We start from the raw sequence: 14,824 nt of genomic DNA, 5'->3' as shown, positions 1-14,824 counted from the left end.
GTCCTGGACCCTACGGTGTGTCTGCAGGACTCAGCACACTGCTCAGCACACCATCACCTACACACACCCACTGAGCTCGATGTGGCCAGGGGCTCTTCTAACCACTCAAAACAGATTTGTGCACACAGACTCCTGCCCTCATATGTTAGAAGATACGCTCTGTGGAAAGAAGGAAAAGGAAGGAATAGAGCAGTGCAATAAGAACTGAGAATGCGATGGGGGTGATCAGCAGGCTGTAGTATAAGAAGGGTAGTCGGGATGGGATTCACTGAATAGATGACACTGGAGCTAAGACTGGAAACAGGTGAAGGGTTTAGTCAAAGACCACTGGAGGCAGAGTGTTGGAAGCCGGAAGAAAGATGATGACGCACATCCACCATCATGTACATGGTGTGAGGAGCCGCCATGGCAGAACTGGACAAGGGGGTAAGACGAGGAGACAAGCGGGAGTGGTAACAGAAAGAGCTGACCCAGTCAGCCCCGAGAGATCATCTAAGGACTATCAGTAAACTGAGATTCGGATGAGCAGCATCTCCCCACACGCTTCTCTGGCTTCAGTGCTGGGCTTCTCACGGCAGTGGCTGCTCTTACTGTGGAGCACAGCCCTACGGCACTCAGGCTTCAGGAGTTGCGGCCTGTGGGCTCAGCAGCTGTGGCTCCCAGGCTCTAGAGCACAGGCTCAGTCGTTGTGGGCACATGGACTTAGTTGCTCCGTGGCATGTCAGATCTTCTCGAACCAGGGATGGAACCCGTGTCTCCTGCACTGGCAGGCAGGCTGTTTATCACTGAGCCACCAGGGAAGCCCCTTCCCACGTATGTTAAAAGGACCCTGGCCAAGGGTGTAGTAGGCGGGAAGTGGACATACTTGGATGCACTTTGGAGGTGGATCGATAGTGCATGTTGGTGCGTTGTGCCCTGGGTATGAGGGGTCAAGGAGCAACTGCAAGGGTGGGAACGGTCATCAGCTGGGCCCAGGCTGTGCCGAGAGCAGGCTTGCAGCGGGGACAGGCCAGCAGTCCAGGTCTGGACCTGTGCATTAGACACTCACAGGGTGCGCTGTCAGTCAGGCAGCTGGAGACACACACTTACACATTCTCAGCACAGATGCAGTGTTCAGAACCCCAGAACTGGATGAGGTCACCCAGAGAGTGAGTGTAGGGAGTGTTGTTCAGTCACTAAGCTGTGGCCAACTCTTTGCAACCCCATGAACTGCAGCATGCCAGGCTCCCTACTCCTTCACTATCTCCCTGAGTTTGCTCAAACTCGTGTCCATTCAGTGATGCCATCCTACCATCTCATCTTCTGTCACCCCTTCTCCTTTGGCCTTCAATCTTTCCCAATCAGGGTCTTTTCCAGTGAGTCAGCTCTTTGCATCAGGAAGGCAAAGTACTGGAGCTTCAGCTTCAGCATCAGTCCTTCCAATGAGTATTCAGGGTTGATTCTCTTTAGGATGGACTGGTTTGATCTCCCTGCTGTCCAAGGGACTCTCAAGAATCGTTTTCAGCACCACAGTTTGAAAGTATCAATTCTTGGGTGCTCAGCCTTCTTCATGGTCTGACTCTCACATCTGGACATGATAACTGGAAAAAACCATAGCTTTAACTATATAGACCTTTGTTGGCAAAGTGATGGCTCTGCTTTCTAATATGTTCTCCAGGTTTGTCACAGCTTTCCTTTCAAGGAGCAAAGTGTCTTTTAACTTCATGGCTGCAGTCTGCAGTGATTTTGGAGCCCAAGAAAATAAAGCCTGTCACTGTTCCCACTTTCCCCCCATCTATTTGCCATGAAGTGATGGGACTAGATGCCATGATCGTAAGTTTTTTCAATGTTGAGTTTTAAGCCAGCTTTTTCACTCCCCTCTTTTGCCCTTATCAAGAGGCTCTTTAGTTCTTCGCTTTCTGCCAATAGAGTGGTATCATCTGTGTATATGAAGTTGTTGATATTTCTCCTGGCAATCTTGATTCCAGCTTGTGATTCATCCAGCCCAGCATTTCACATGATGTACTCTGCACAGAAGTTAAATATGCAGGGTGACAATACACAGCCTTGATGTACTCCTTTCCCAGTTTTGAACCAGTCTGTTGTTTCATGTCTGGTTCTAACTGTTGCTTCTTGACCTGCATACAGATTTCTCAGGAGGCAGGTAAGGTAGTCTAATACTCCCACCTCTTTAAGAATTTTCCAGTCTGTTGTGAACCACACAAAGGCTTTAGTGTCCAATGAAACAGAAGTAGATGTGTAGAGAAGGCAAAAAGAATGAAGTACTGAACTTGAGAGCCCTCCAATAGTAACAGGTTGAGGAGAAGAGAGAGAAACTTAGCAAAAGAAACTGAAGATAGTACTGTAGGAGGAAAGCCAAGAAATTGTGGAGTCCAGAAAGCCACATAAAGAAAATGCAAAAAAATGGGTATACCTGAAACTAACAGAACATTGTATGTCACACTTCAAAAAAAAAAAAAAAATCAGTAAAATAAAAAATACTCAGTTCCAGTAAATATAGTTATTTAACAACAAAATAAGAAGTTATAAACCCTCATCCAGTTACTAATTCAAGGAACCAGATATTTGTGAATGAAGAACACCCCTAAGAAGGACACTGTAATAAGCATCATGTGCATTCTCTCTGACCCACCCTTATCCTGCCGTAAGAGATCTGCATCTGCTGGTCCAGGGAACAGTGTGCGGCAAATGCAAAGTGTGGAGACTACTTGGGGGAGTATCAGACACTAGCTATGGCAGACTGCAACCTTAACATCTGGTATTTCACATACATTTAAATTCCACATTAGAAGCCTATTCCTAAGGAAGGAATGATCGGTTGTGTCGAATTCTGGATGTAAAGTCAAAGCAGAGCTGACCCCTAACACTGTGGAGGGCACTGGTGGTCTTGCTGAGCACAGTGCTGCAGTGTGGCGGGGGTGAGGTCTGACCAGAGGGGATTCAAGGGAGAAAGAAAGAGGAGAAGAACTGGAGACAGAGAAAGAAATGGCTCCTGAGTAACTGTGCTGCAAAGGGGGACAGGGAAATATGGCCACAGCAGGAGCAGAGGGAGTAATGAAAGGTGTGTTACGATGAGAGAAATGATGTTTTTTTGCAAAGAGATCCTATAAAAGCCATTATTATAAGACACAAAGCAAAGAGATGCTACAGTGACTGCCTCAAGCAGGCAGAGGACAGCACCCAGCACATGGATGGGAAGATAGATTCTGATAAAACCTGGCATTCAAGTAAGGGCCTTGATAAATGTTTGCTGAAAGAACAAATTCTTTGAATACTAAAATAACAGAGGTGGTATCACTAAACCAAAGTTAATAAACCCTAACTCTGATTTGGGCTTCCCAGCTGGCGCAGCTGGTAAAGAGAATCTGCCTGCCAATGCAGGAGACCCAGGTTCGATCCCTGGGTCGGGAAGATCCCCTGGAGGAGGAAATGGCAACCCCTGGAAAATCCCATGGACAGAGGAGGCTGGCGGGCTATAGTCCATGGGGTCGCAAAGAGCTGGACTTGACTGAGTGACTGAGCAGGCAAACACAACTCTGATTTAACAGATACATGAAACTCAGGAGTTCACCTGTTAGATGGACTTTCCCTGTTTCTCCTTCCCTTGTTCCCTTTGCACAAGGTAAGCCCCAGTCAGTATTAGCTCCAGCTCTCCTCTCTGACCAATAAAAAATCCCCAAGTCTCCTTTCCTTCAAGTATGGATCACTGAAAGGCCAACGCCGTCTAACAGGTTAGGGAAAGAGGAAGCAGACGCTACTCACCGTTCTCATCGACCGCAAGCACGCTTGCCCCTTTCCCCAGGAGTTCCTGAACCACCATTGTCAGCCCGTTTCGGGCAGCAACATGCAGAGGTCTGGAGAGAAAAAATACGTGTACACATCCATGTGTGCAGGCCCACACGTGTGTGTGCTCACTCTCTACCCTGGTTGCTGAAGGCCATTTACGCTAGGCTATGGAGACCCACAGACGCAAACCGGAGGCCCCTGGTCCCAACGGCAGTGACGAGAGGAGCGAGGCCCGGGAGAGCCAGGACCCAGAGCGCCTGTCAGCGGTGCACCCAGCACCGGCCATCAGCAGCTCCCACTTCTACCAGACTCTCGTGCCACTTTCCTTCAAGACCAACGTTTAGAAAGATTTACTAACTAAACTGCAATCTTAAGTTGTTTTAAGAAATGCAGTTGGCAAACACATGTATTAAACAATAAAAACTGTAAACTGCAACAGCGCAAGTGCCAACAGGTTTTGAAGATAGTTTACAGGTTCCGTGACTCATTCTGGACCCTTCAGGGATCTGACTGAGACCTGAACGGGAACATTATTGTAAGATTCTTCTCTTTACTAAGTCTCAAAGCAGAACAGCAAATGAAAATGGTGAGGAACAACGGGAGACGCTGGGTCAGGATTTAGGCGGTCACCCAGGACTGGCGGCTCACATTAAGAGCCTGACTATTTCTGAAATCTCTCTAGCTACAGACATGTGTAAAACTTTGTGCCTCATTTGTTGTTAAGTGTATTATTCCAGTTGGTTACTGTAAAACACACAGAATAGTATTACTTTTCACCATAAACCTGGATTGACAAACAACCTATTATTTTCAAGAATAAGGGTTTCAGTTCAAAAACTTAAATAATGTCTTTTAATTATGATGATTTTAGAAATGAGTTTTGTCAATTATAAGAACTGTTTTTTAATTTTTTAATTGCTTCTGTGACAGATTCCAGTCATATTAGAAAAGAATTCCATTAATCATTTTTATAATTAAAGGTTCCAAGGTTTACACTAGACACTGGAAGTACTCACGTTTGCAAAGCTGCATTGGTTGCATTGATGAGGTTTCTATCTGTTATCTTTTCCAGTATTAACAAGGCACTAGTTTCATGACCCTAAAATTATGACAAATAACTCTTAAAAACTTCGGCACCATCAAGGATAACTTTATACACTCAATACACCCCAGTCGTCATCCGTATTTTATATATATATATGTATATACCACCATTCATATGCTATGCATTTTCTTGGCTAATGTCTTAAATATACATCCAAACATGAATTGGTGTAATGGGGTTACAGAAGAGGACAAGAATATTTAAGGTTAGAGACATTAGAGACAGACAATAATTACATTTAAGCCTGTGGTCCAAAACTTGCTTGGCTTACTGGAAATTTCATGTACCATAGTGCTTCACACATAAGTAAATATTTTTTCCAAGAAATCTGATGCCAGTGATTATTAGACAGGTTTGGTCCCTAGCTCTGTTCATTTTAGTTAAGTGGAAAAACCTTAAATGCCACTGTCGATATTAACAATCAAAAAATATTAAGATGTGTACCTACCTTACTGCAAGCCAAATGGAGGGCGGTGTTTTTACTGTTATCTTGTAAAGTCAGATCTGCACTAGCACTGCTAACCAGCATCTCTGGGAGGAAAAATTGTATCAACTCTTTTGTATATGAACATACACCTCAGATTACTAATAACTCACTGTAGAGAAATGAAGACAGAAAGGAAAAATATCCCTCTGGCAAAAACGTAAGTGCAAAAACACACTGCAAAATAAAGGTCTACATTATATCCTCGTGTGTGTGTGTTGTACAAGGAACAGACAAGAACAGCAACTGACACTCATTCTGTGAGCGCTTACTGTACTTCAGTCTGTTCTAAGTGCTCTAGATTTACAGTAACGCATTCACCTCTCAGAACAACCCCGTGAGTAGGTGCTGTTCCTTTTGTCACTGTACGGATGGAAACACTGAGGCATGAGGCCACCCAGCTGGCAGATCCAGGACTCACATGCAGTCTGACTCCACAGTCAGGCTTCTTGACCATCCTAACACTGCCTGCTAACACGAGGGCAAGTGAAAATACTGTGGGCCTAAAAGAAAACATGAGTGTAGGCAGGTAAAAGGGTTTAAGTCCGAGGAATGGTGAGATAACTAATGGAAAATTCAGTGAACCAGAGTGGAAGCTATATTGTACATAAGCAACATTCACACTTAGAACAACAAAAGCCTCAAGCGGTTTCTTTACCAACTGTGTTTGTCTGTCCGTTTTCTGCAGCCATCATGAGAGGTGTTTTCCCAGAGGAGTCCACAGAGTTCACGTGAGCATTATGGCTGAGCAGAAGCTGCAGACACTCCACATGGTCTGTGAAGGCGGCTGCGTGCAGAGGAGTTCTGCCCACAGAGAAATGCAAAGACTGGGCTAAATCTGTGCGTGTATATTCTTAATTTATGACAAGTAACTTTCAAGGATTTAAATACCAGGCTATAAAACCATTGCCTGGATACAAATAGGCTTACTAATTCCTGCCACAAAAATTTGTATTTTTGATAACTATTATTTAGGTAAACTAATGGGTAAATTATGAAACTGCCAAAAAAAAATTACATCATTAAAGGAACCTTTGAAAGAAACAAATCCGGCCCCAAATACTGTCATCTATTACAACTGTTAGACTCTTCATAATTAGAAATGTTAACTTTATTAAAAACAGTCTTTAGGGGGACTCCCTGGTGGTCCAGTGGTTAAGAATTCACCTTGCAATGCAGGCAACACAGGTTCAATTCCTGGTTCATGAACTAAGATCCCACATGCCACAGCGCCTGTGTGCTGAGACTGGACACAACCGAACACATTAAAAAAAAAAAAGAATCTGCCTTGCAATGCAGGGGATGAGAGTTCGATCCCTGGTGGAGGAACTAAGATCCCACTGAGCCTGTGTGCCACAATTACTGAGTCCACACACTCAGAGGCTGTGTACCACAACTAGAGGCCTTGAGTCACAACAAAAAATGCTGTCACAATTAAGACTCAACACAGCCAAACAAAAAAAACAAACAATAACAACAAAGAGCCTTTGGGTAACAAGCACGTGCTAAGTTGCTTCAGTTGTGTTCGACTCTTGGCAACTCTATGGACTGTGGCCCACCAGGCTCCTCTATCTATGCGAGTCTCCAGGCAAGAATACTGGAGTGGGTTGCCATTTCCTACTCCAGGGGCTCTTCCTGACTCTGACAGGAGTCTCTTCCATCTCCTGCGCTGGCAGGCAGGTGCTTTATCATGCACGCCACCTGGGAAGCCCAACAAGAACGTATGTTTTTAACAAAGGGAAATCTTTAGCCAGTTTTCCTGGTCAAGGGAGAAAAGCCTTTTATAATGAGAATATAATTAAGATTTTGCAACAATTTATACTTGTAAATATAAAACCAACCTTTAGGTAATAATGGGGTTTCTTTAAATTCTCCCATATTAATCCAATAACTGATGAAATTTTCTACATGGTTGAATTCCTACCTTCCTTTTGAATCTGTGGCGTTCACAATGCTGGAGCCTAATGTATCAATTAACATCTCAGCAGCACCTTCGTTGTCATTTATTCTGTGAAGGTAACAAGGTGATCACTCTCAAAGCTATGCTTTATTTCTTAAATATTCAAATCAAATCCGATTCATTCTGCCTTTACTTACACAGCACAATGCAACGGACTGAAAGCATTTCCTTCTGTTTTCTGGAAAACGTCTTGTTCTAAAAGGAGTTCTACACATGTCTCATGACCTAGATAAGTAAACGGGAATCAGATATTAAAATACCAAGAAAATACTGAGGTGTCCATACATATCCACATATCCCAACAGATTAAAAAAAGGCTTTACATGGATTACAAGTAGTCAGTTCAGTTCACTGAACCCATTAAACATCACAGTTTTAGACACTTTGAAATCCAAAGTACAACTTCAGCAGTTTATTATTGACATGACAAATACTTTGTGGGGGACAAAAATTAGTCTCACTTTTTCCATGGTGACCAATTAAGAGTTATTTGGGCATTATTTCTTGAAATGACCTATTTACATATAAATAGTGTAACTTTCGGAGAAGGCAATGGCACCCCACTCCAGAACTCTTGCCTGGAGAATCCCACGGATGGAGGAGCCTGGAAGGCTGCAGTCCATGGGGTTGCTGAGGGTTGGACACGACTGAGCAACTTCACTTTCACTTTTCACTTTCCTGCATTGGAGAAGGAAATGGCAACCCACTCCAGTGTTCTTGACTGGAGAATCCCAGGGACGGGGGAGCCTGGTGGGCTGCCGTCTACGGGGTCGCACAGAGTTGGACATGACTGAAGCGACTTAGCAACAGCAGCAGTGTAACTTTCAAAATAATATATATTTACGTAACATTGTTGTTTTAGTAGCTAAGTCACGTCTGACTCTCTGAGAGCCCATGGATTGTAGCCCACTAGGCTTCTCTGTCCTGGGATTTTCCAAGCAACAACAATACTGGCGTGGGCTGCCCTTTCCTTCTCAGGGGATCTCACCGATCCAGGGATTGAACCTGTGCTCCTGCATTGGCAGGCAGGTTCTTTACTAGTAAGCAACCAGGGAACAACTATTTATGGAGCACAATTAACTTCAGAATTGAAATATTTTCTGGTTATAGGAATGAGCCAATGGTATTATTTTACAGAAGTGTTTAGAGGGAAAAAAAAGTACACGTCCCTGTCCCCACACCCAGTTCTACTCTCTGGACCTACTGCCTTACAGTTCCAGAACATTTTTAGGCATATACAACTGCATGTACATAACACATACTTTTTCATTTTTATGCAACTGGGACATTCTGCAACTTGTTTTTTACTTAAAAAACTATATGTCTTTTCATAGTAGTGTATGTAGACATCCTATTGCTGAATGTTTGGGAGAATGTCACAGTATCAGAACATATCATAAATGATTTAATCTCTATAATTATGGATTTCAAGGTGACTGCTAGTTTTTCTTTGTGATATAATCATCAATGTTATAAATGAAATATTTCAGATCTTAAGGAGAAAAGTATTTATTTCTTTTGTATTTCCAAGAACAATTTTCTGGAAATGATATTGCTGAGCTAAAGGGCAATAACTGATTACTAGTAAGTATCAGGTCCACACTTTTTCTTTTTTTCAACAATTTTATTTATTTTTGGCTGTGCTCTGTCTTCACTGCTGTGCAGGCTTTTCTCTAGTTGCAGAGACCAGGGGCTACTCTGCAGTCTTGGTGTTAAGGCTTCTCTTGTTGCAGAGCATGGGTTTTAGGCGGCTCCAGGCTCTAGAGCACAGGCTCAGCAATATTCTCCATCAGGGACTGAACCCATGTCTCCAGCACTGGCAGGCGGATTCTTTACCACTGAGCCACCAGGGAAGCCCCCAGGCGCACAGTTTTTAATAGCAACTTTAAAAATGGGAAAACCCAAACCCCAGATTGTCTTAAGCCCAATTGTCAAAGGCAGGGTTTTAGTAAAAGCGCCCTCATTGCTGCGTTAATGATGGAAAGTTACATCCTGCTTCTACCTTGTTAGTCATTTGGGATCCACATTAGGAGTAAAGTAGATTCTTAAAGAGCCTCTTAATTTATTTCCATGGCTTAATATTTGGTTAGCAAAGTGATGCTTTATTTCTTTTACCCTAGCATTCTCAAACAACAGTTCAACTTAATTGTTACACTATAATCGTTTCTACCAGGAGAAGAAAGTATGTTCTAGGAAACCTGTGGTTATGCTCCGTCACCTGTGAGTTCTTTCATCTAGTGGTTCTCACCTGGAGCAATTTTAGCCCTCAGAGGACATCTGGCCACATCTAGAGACATTTCTGCTTATGACATTGGAGATGGGGTAGCAAAGTGCTGTGGCATCTAGTGGGTAAAAGGCAGGGCTGCTGCTAAACCTCTTGCAAGCACAGGACAGTCACAGCAAAGGATTAAACACTGTCTGGCCCCAAATGTCAACAGTGCTGAGAAACCCTGCTTTAGCTCTCCCTCTCCAAATGTTAACTCATGGCCAAGAAGTAGTGAAGGTCAATGGTCCAGTATTGATTTGAGGGTTTCCTATTTTCCTGGGATAGCAGTTCTCAAGGTGTGGTCTGGGAGCTCCAGGGTGGGACTGCAAACTATTCTTTTCTTAAAACAAGCCATCAAAGAAATTTGCTACTGTATTTTTTTTTAAATAGTTATTTTCTCATAAAAATGCTATTTATATTAACATGTAATAGATTTATTATTATTTTAAAATAAACATCTTTAAATTTCTCAGTCCTAATTTACCATACAGTAAATATTAATAGCTATAAGCCACAGGTCCTGAAACGGAAAGATGTGGGAGTCACCGCCTGAGCAGACTGTGGACAGCTAAAAGGGAGTCCTGGGGCCAGCAGTCATCGCTGGATCATGTTAAGCTGAAAACCTTCACTTTGTGTCCTGGGTTATAAAAGAAGGAGAAAACTGGTCTCCTTATGTTTTAGAGGGATATTTTGAAGATGCTTATAAGCATCAAAAAAATTTGATACATTTTTGAAAGGAACACATGAGATCATGTAAATATTCTTAGTTCTGTGGCTAAATGACTCCACAAACCAAAATCTGAATGTTAAAGCTGAGTATGTATAACCACTTCTCTTCTAAAGTGTTGCCATCAATCCATTTTAAGAGAGTGTTTTCTGTTCTGTTGGAGTGCTTCCAATTTTCTTTTCAGCTGTACAATTACTAGTCAAAGTAAAACTATTTACATATTCTACTCTCAGAATGCCAAAATTATAAAATAGCCTTTTGTCTGTAAATATGGTATTAATTTTACACTGCCTTTACATTCTCTGTACATGGAGGCAACACACATCTAATTCCTTCCAGCTCAATTCAGAATCATTACCAATTCTACTAGAGCCTGGAAATTAGACACATCTGTTATGATCTTTAAATGGCAACCCGGCATGTAGTTTGGGCAAAATTTTGTCTTGTACACAATGTGCTCAGAGAGGCTAAATTCAGCAGTGATAGAGTAGGGAACTCACTTAAAGAAAACCATGTTCTCCAGAAGGACCTGGTAGGAATGTTATAATAATAAATACCAACTCTCCAAAGGACAGTTACAGCAATATTTTTACAAGTAAATGCTCTACCCGAGGAAAAAATACCTTACTGTATGATGTTTCCAAGAGCTAATTCTCACTGATCAAAAAAAAAAAACAACAAAACACACAATAAAAGTCTGCTTCAAAATAGTTTTATCTCACTGATTTCTTAAATAAATTTCTCATGTCTAGATGTCTTACTCCTATTTGATTTTCCCTATACTTGTAAGATGTCAAATTATACTGTAAAGCAAAGGAAGAGCTGAAATCCAAAGGTTTTTATTGTTTCAAATCTGCTCTGGCTAAAGATCTGGTATAGTAAAAAAAAATGAAACTGACTAAGCTTTTGAATTAGGAATATATTTAACTATTCAAGTTTTCCATGGTACATGATGGTGTGATCACTCACCTAGAGCTAGACATTCTGGAATGTGAAGTGAAGTGGGCCTTAGGAAGCATCACTATGAACAAAGCTAGTGGAGGTGATGGATTTCCAGCTGAGCTATTTCAAATCCTAAAAGATGATGCTGTGAAAGTGCTGCACTCAATATGCCAGCAAATTTGGAAAAACTCAGCAGTGGCCATAGGACTGGAAAAGGTCAGTTTTCATTCTAATCCCAAAGAAAGGCAATGCCAAAGAATGCTGAAACTACCGCACAACTGTATCATCTCACATGCTAGCAAAATGATGCTCAAAATTCTCTAAGCTAGGCTTCAACAGTACTTTAACCAAGAAATTCCAGATGTTCAAGATGGATTTAGAAAGGGCAGAGGAACCAGAGATCATATTGCCAACATCTGCTGGATCACAGAAAAAGCAAGAGAGTTCCAGAAAAACACCTACTTCTGCTTCACTGACTACGCTTAAAGCCTTTGACTGTGTGTATTGCAACAAACTGTGGAAAATTCTTAAAGAGACAGGAATACCAGACCACCTGACCTGCCTCTTGAGAAACCTGTGTGCAGGTCAAGAAGCAACAGTTAGAACCACACATGGAACAAAGGCCTGGCTCAAAATTGGGAAAAGAGTCTGTCAAGGCTGTATACAGTCACCCTGCTTATTTAACTTCTGTGCAGAGTACATCACATGAATTGCCGGGATGAAGCTTAAGCTGGAATCAAGATTGCCAGGAGAAATATCAATAACTTCAGATATGAAGATGACACCACCCTTATCGCAGAAAGCAAAGAGGAACTAAAGAGCCTCTTGATGAAGGTGAAAGAGGAGAGTGAAAAAACTGGCTTAAAACTCAACGTTCAAAAAAGGAAGATCATGGTATCTGGTACCATCACGTCATGGCAAATAGATGGGGAAACAATGCAAACAGTGACAGACATTATTTGGGGGGCTCCAAACTCACTGCAGATAGTGACTGCAGCCATGAGAGTAAAAGATGCTTGCTTCTTGGAAGAAAAGCTATGACAAACCTAGACAGTATATTAAAAAGCAGATACATTACTTTGCCAACAAAGGTCTGTCTAGTCAGAGCTATAGTTTTTCCAATAGTCAGGTATGGATGTGAGAGTTGGACCATAAAGAAGGCTGAGCATCAAAGAACTGATACTTTTGAACTGTGGTGCTGGAGAAGACTCTTCAGAGTTCCTTGCACTGCAAAGAGATCAAACCAGTTAATCCTTAAGGAAATCAACCCTGAATATTCACTGGAAGGACTGATGCTGAAGTTGAAGCTCAAATACTTTGGCCACCTGATGCGAAAAGCTGACTCATTAGAAAAGACCCTGACGCTGGGAAAGATTGAAGGTGGGAGAAGGGGAAGACAGAGGATTAGATGGCTGGATGGCATCACTGACTCAATGGACACGACTTTGAGCCAGCTCCAGGAGATGGTGATGGACAGGGAAGCCTGGCGTGCTGCAGTCCACGGGGCTGCAGAGTCACAATATGACTGAGTGACTAAACAACAACAACAACAGTCAGTACTCAGAGTTGCAAAATGACCAAATGTGGCCAATCCTCAAGAAGAAAGCAATCTTTCTCAGAAGAAAAGAACAGAGCTCTCAATTCTGATACAAGGATTAATATGAAAATTAAAATAGTGTATCTAGAAAATGCTCATGAAAATGTTTGATTAAATTATTAATATAACTTTGCAAGATTCGTATTTCTCCTCGTTTACTGCAACTCAACAATTATTTCTCAAAATGGTTCCCAGTAAAAGAATCATGTGAAACAGTTTATTACAAAAAGATAGATGCCTCCTCTGTGGCAAGGCAATTAGCTGAAGTTTAGAACAGCCACCATATTTTTTTAAGCAAGTGGATATTACATAAACAGGTAATTTCTATTTTCTGTACATTTTGAGGGAAAGTTGTTAGAATTGTCAGCTAGTTTTGTAGATATGTTCTTATGACTAACAATAACCTGAATGCTACATTGAGATTCAAAACAACAAATAAAAAATCCTTCATATCCTTGATAATACCCTAAGCACACACTTTGACAGAACTGATGTTTTACACTATACGTAACATAGTCAACTGTTATCTAAGATGAGCAAATCTCTCAATGTGCTGTTACTTAAATTATTTTAGTGACATTTCAAAAGCCAATCCTGTTTTTAACACCTGTCCTTTAAAAATAGCTTTATATTTCTCTCACTGACCTTTGGTGAGATTACCTGTAAAAGGACTAATGGTGACAATTATTCTCCTGCAGGCTAAAAGTCAGTCTGTCATAACCATGAAGCCAAGTTCACTTCACTGTGAAAGTTTCTAGTTTCTGCTTCTACGATCTATTCTACTAGGACTTCATTCTCTTAAAATGTTGAACATACATGTTACTGTTGATATAAGGATCTTAACTTGCAGAGTGCTCAGAAAACATATGCAGATTCCAGTCTAGAATTTGATGCATTCTCATGGAAGTCAGAATGTGTAACAGTTAGCTGTCTCTCTGTGGTATACAACACAGTGGGCAGGGGATGCGGGTCTGTCTGTGTACTTAACCATTGTAGCAGGCCCAGTGAAGTGCTGTGTATCCGTGATTGTCCACCATGGCTGGGTTTGCATCCATAGATGCTGCTGACTGCAGAAGGGCTCCAAGAACACCAATGTGTCCACAGGCAGCTGACAAGTGTATTGGTGTCCGGCCCCTGCTATCTCGAAATAAGCAGTTAGCACCATGTTGAAGTAATGCATCCACACACTCTTCATGGCCTGTGACTGCCTGAAAAGAAAATTTTTGCATGCCATTGAATACACTATGTTGGGTACTACATGCCAATGGTAGCTAATTAGGAATTTTAAAGTCTGTATTCCCCATGTCTTCTCACCAGTCAAGGCATTTATCATATTTTGAGTACTTTTTTTTGAAAGTGGCTTGAGAATTTAGTTACAGTGGTGATTTTTTCAAAATAAGAGTAATATGAAAACTAGGAAAAAGGGCCTTTTAATTGAATGAAAATATTTCAAAGGTAGCCAGGACATGGAAGCAACCTAGATGTCCATCAGCAGATGAATGGATAAGAAAGCTATGGTACATATACACAAGGAGTATTACTCAGCCATTAAAAAGAATACATTTGAATCAGTTCTAATGAGGTGGATGAAACTGGAGCCTATTATACAGAGTGAAGTAAGCCAGAAGGAAAAACATAAATACAGTATACTAACGCATATATATGGAATTTAGAAAGATGGTAACAATAACCCGGTGTACGAGACAGCAAAAGAGATACTGATGTATAGAACAGGCTTATGGACTCTGTGGGAGAGGGAAAGGGTGGGAAGATTTGGGAGAATGACATTGAAACATGTAAAATATCATGTAAGAAACGAGTTGCCAGTCCAGGTTCGATACTGGATGCTTGGGGCTAGTGCACTGGGACGACCCAGAGGGATGGTATGGGGAGGGAGGAGGGAGGAGGGTTCAGGATGGGGAACACATGTATACCTGTGGTAGATTCATTTTGATAT

At 41.8% G+C, this 14,824-nt stretch overlaps 1 protein-coding gene across 1 annotated transcript in view; it reads right to left on the bottom strand.

The window, feature by feature from the left end:
* ANKRD28 (ankyrin repeat domain 28) overlaps nt 1-14,824 on the bottom strand; it is a 127,401-nt gene that overhangs the window by 6,796 nt on the left and 105,781 nt on the right. Inside the window, exons 19-25 of the mRNA XM_010856753.1 lie at nt 13,856-14,138; nt 7,473-7,560; nt 7,300-7,383; nt 6,034-6,179; nt 5,340-5,422; nt 4,803-4,885; nt 3,763-3,854 (exon numbers count right to left, since the gene is read on the bottom strand). Of these exons, the coding sequence (XP_010855055.1) occupies nt 3,763-3,854; nt 4,803-4,885; nt 5,340-5,422; nt 6,034-6,179; nt 7,300-7,383; nt 7,473-7,560; nt 13,856-14,138 (859 nt within the window). The remainder of the gene's footprint in view (nt 1-3,762; nt 3,855-4,802; nt 4,886-5,339; nt 5,423-6,033; nt 6,180-7,299; nt 7,384-7,472; nt 7,561-13,855; nt 14,139-14,824) is intronic.

The sequence above is a fragment of the Bison bison genome, unplaced genomic scaffold, assembly GCF_000754665.1.
Source record: "Bison bison bison isolate TAMUID 2011002044 unplaced genomic scaffold, Bison_UMD1.0 scf7180017864374, whole genome shotgun sequence".
In the NCBI taxonomy this organism is placed as follows: Eukaryota; Metazoa; Chordata; class Mammalia; order Artiodactyla; family Bovidae; genus Bison; species Bison bison.
This window is presented reverse-complemented; position numbering and strand designations above follow the sequence as displayed.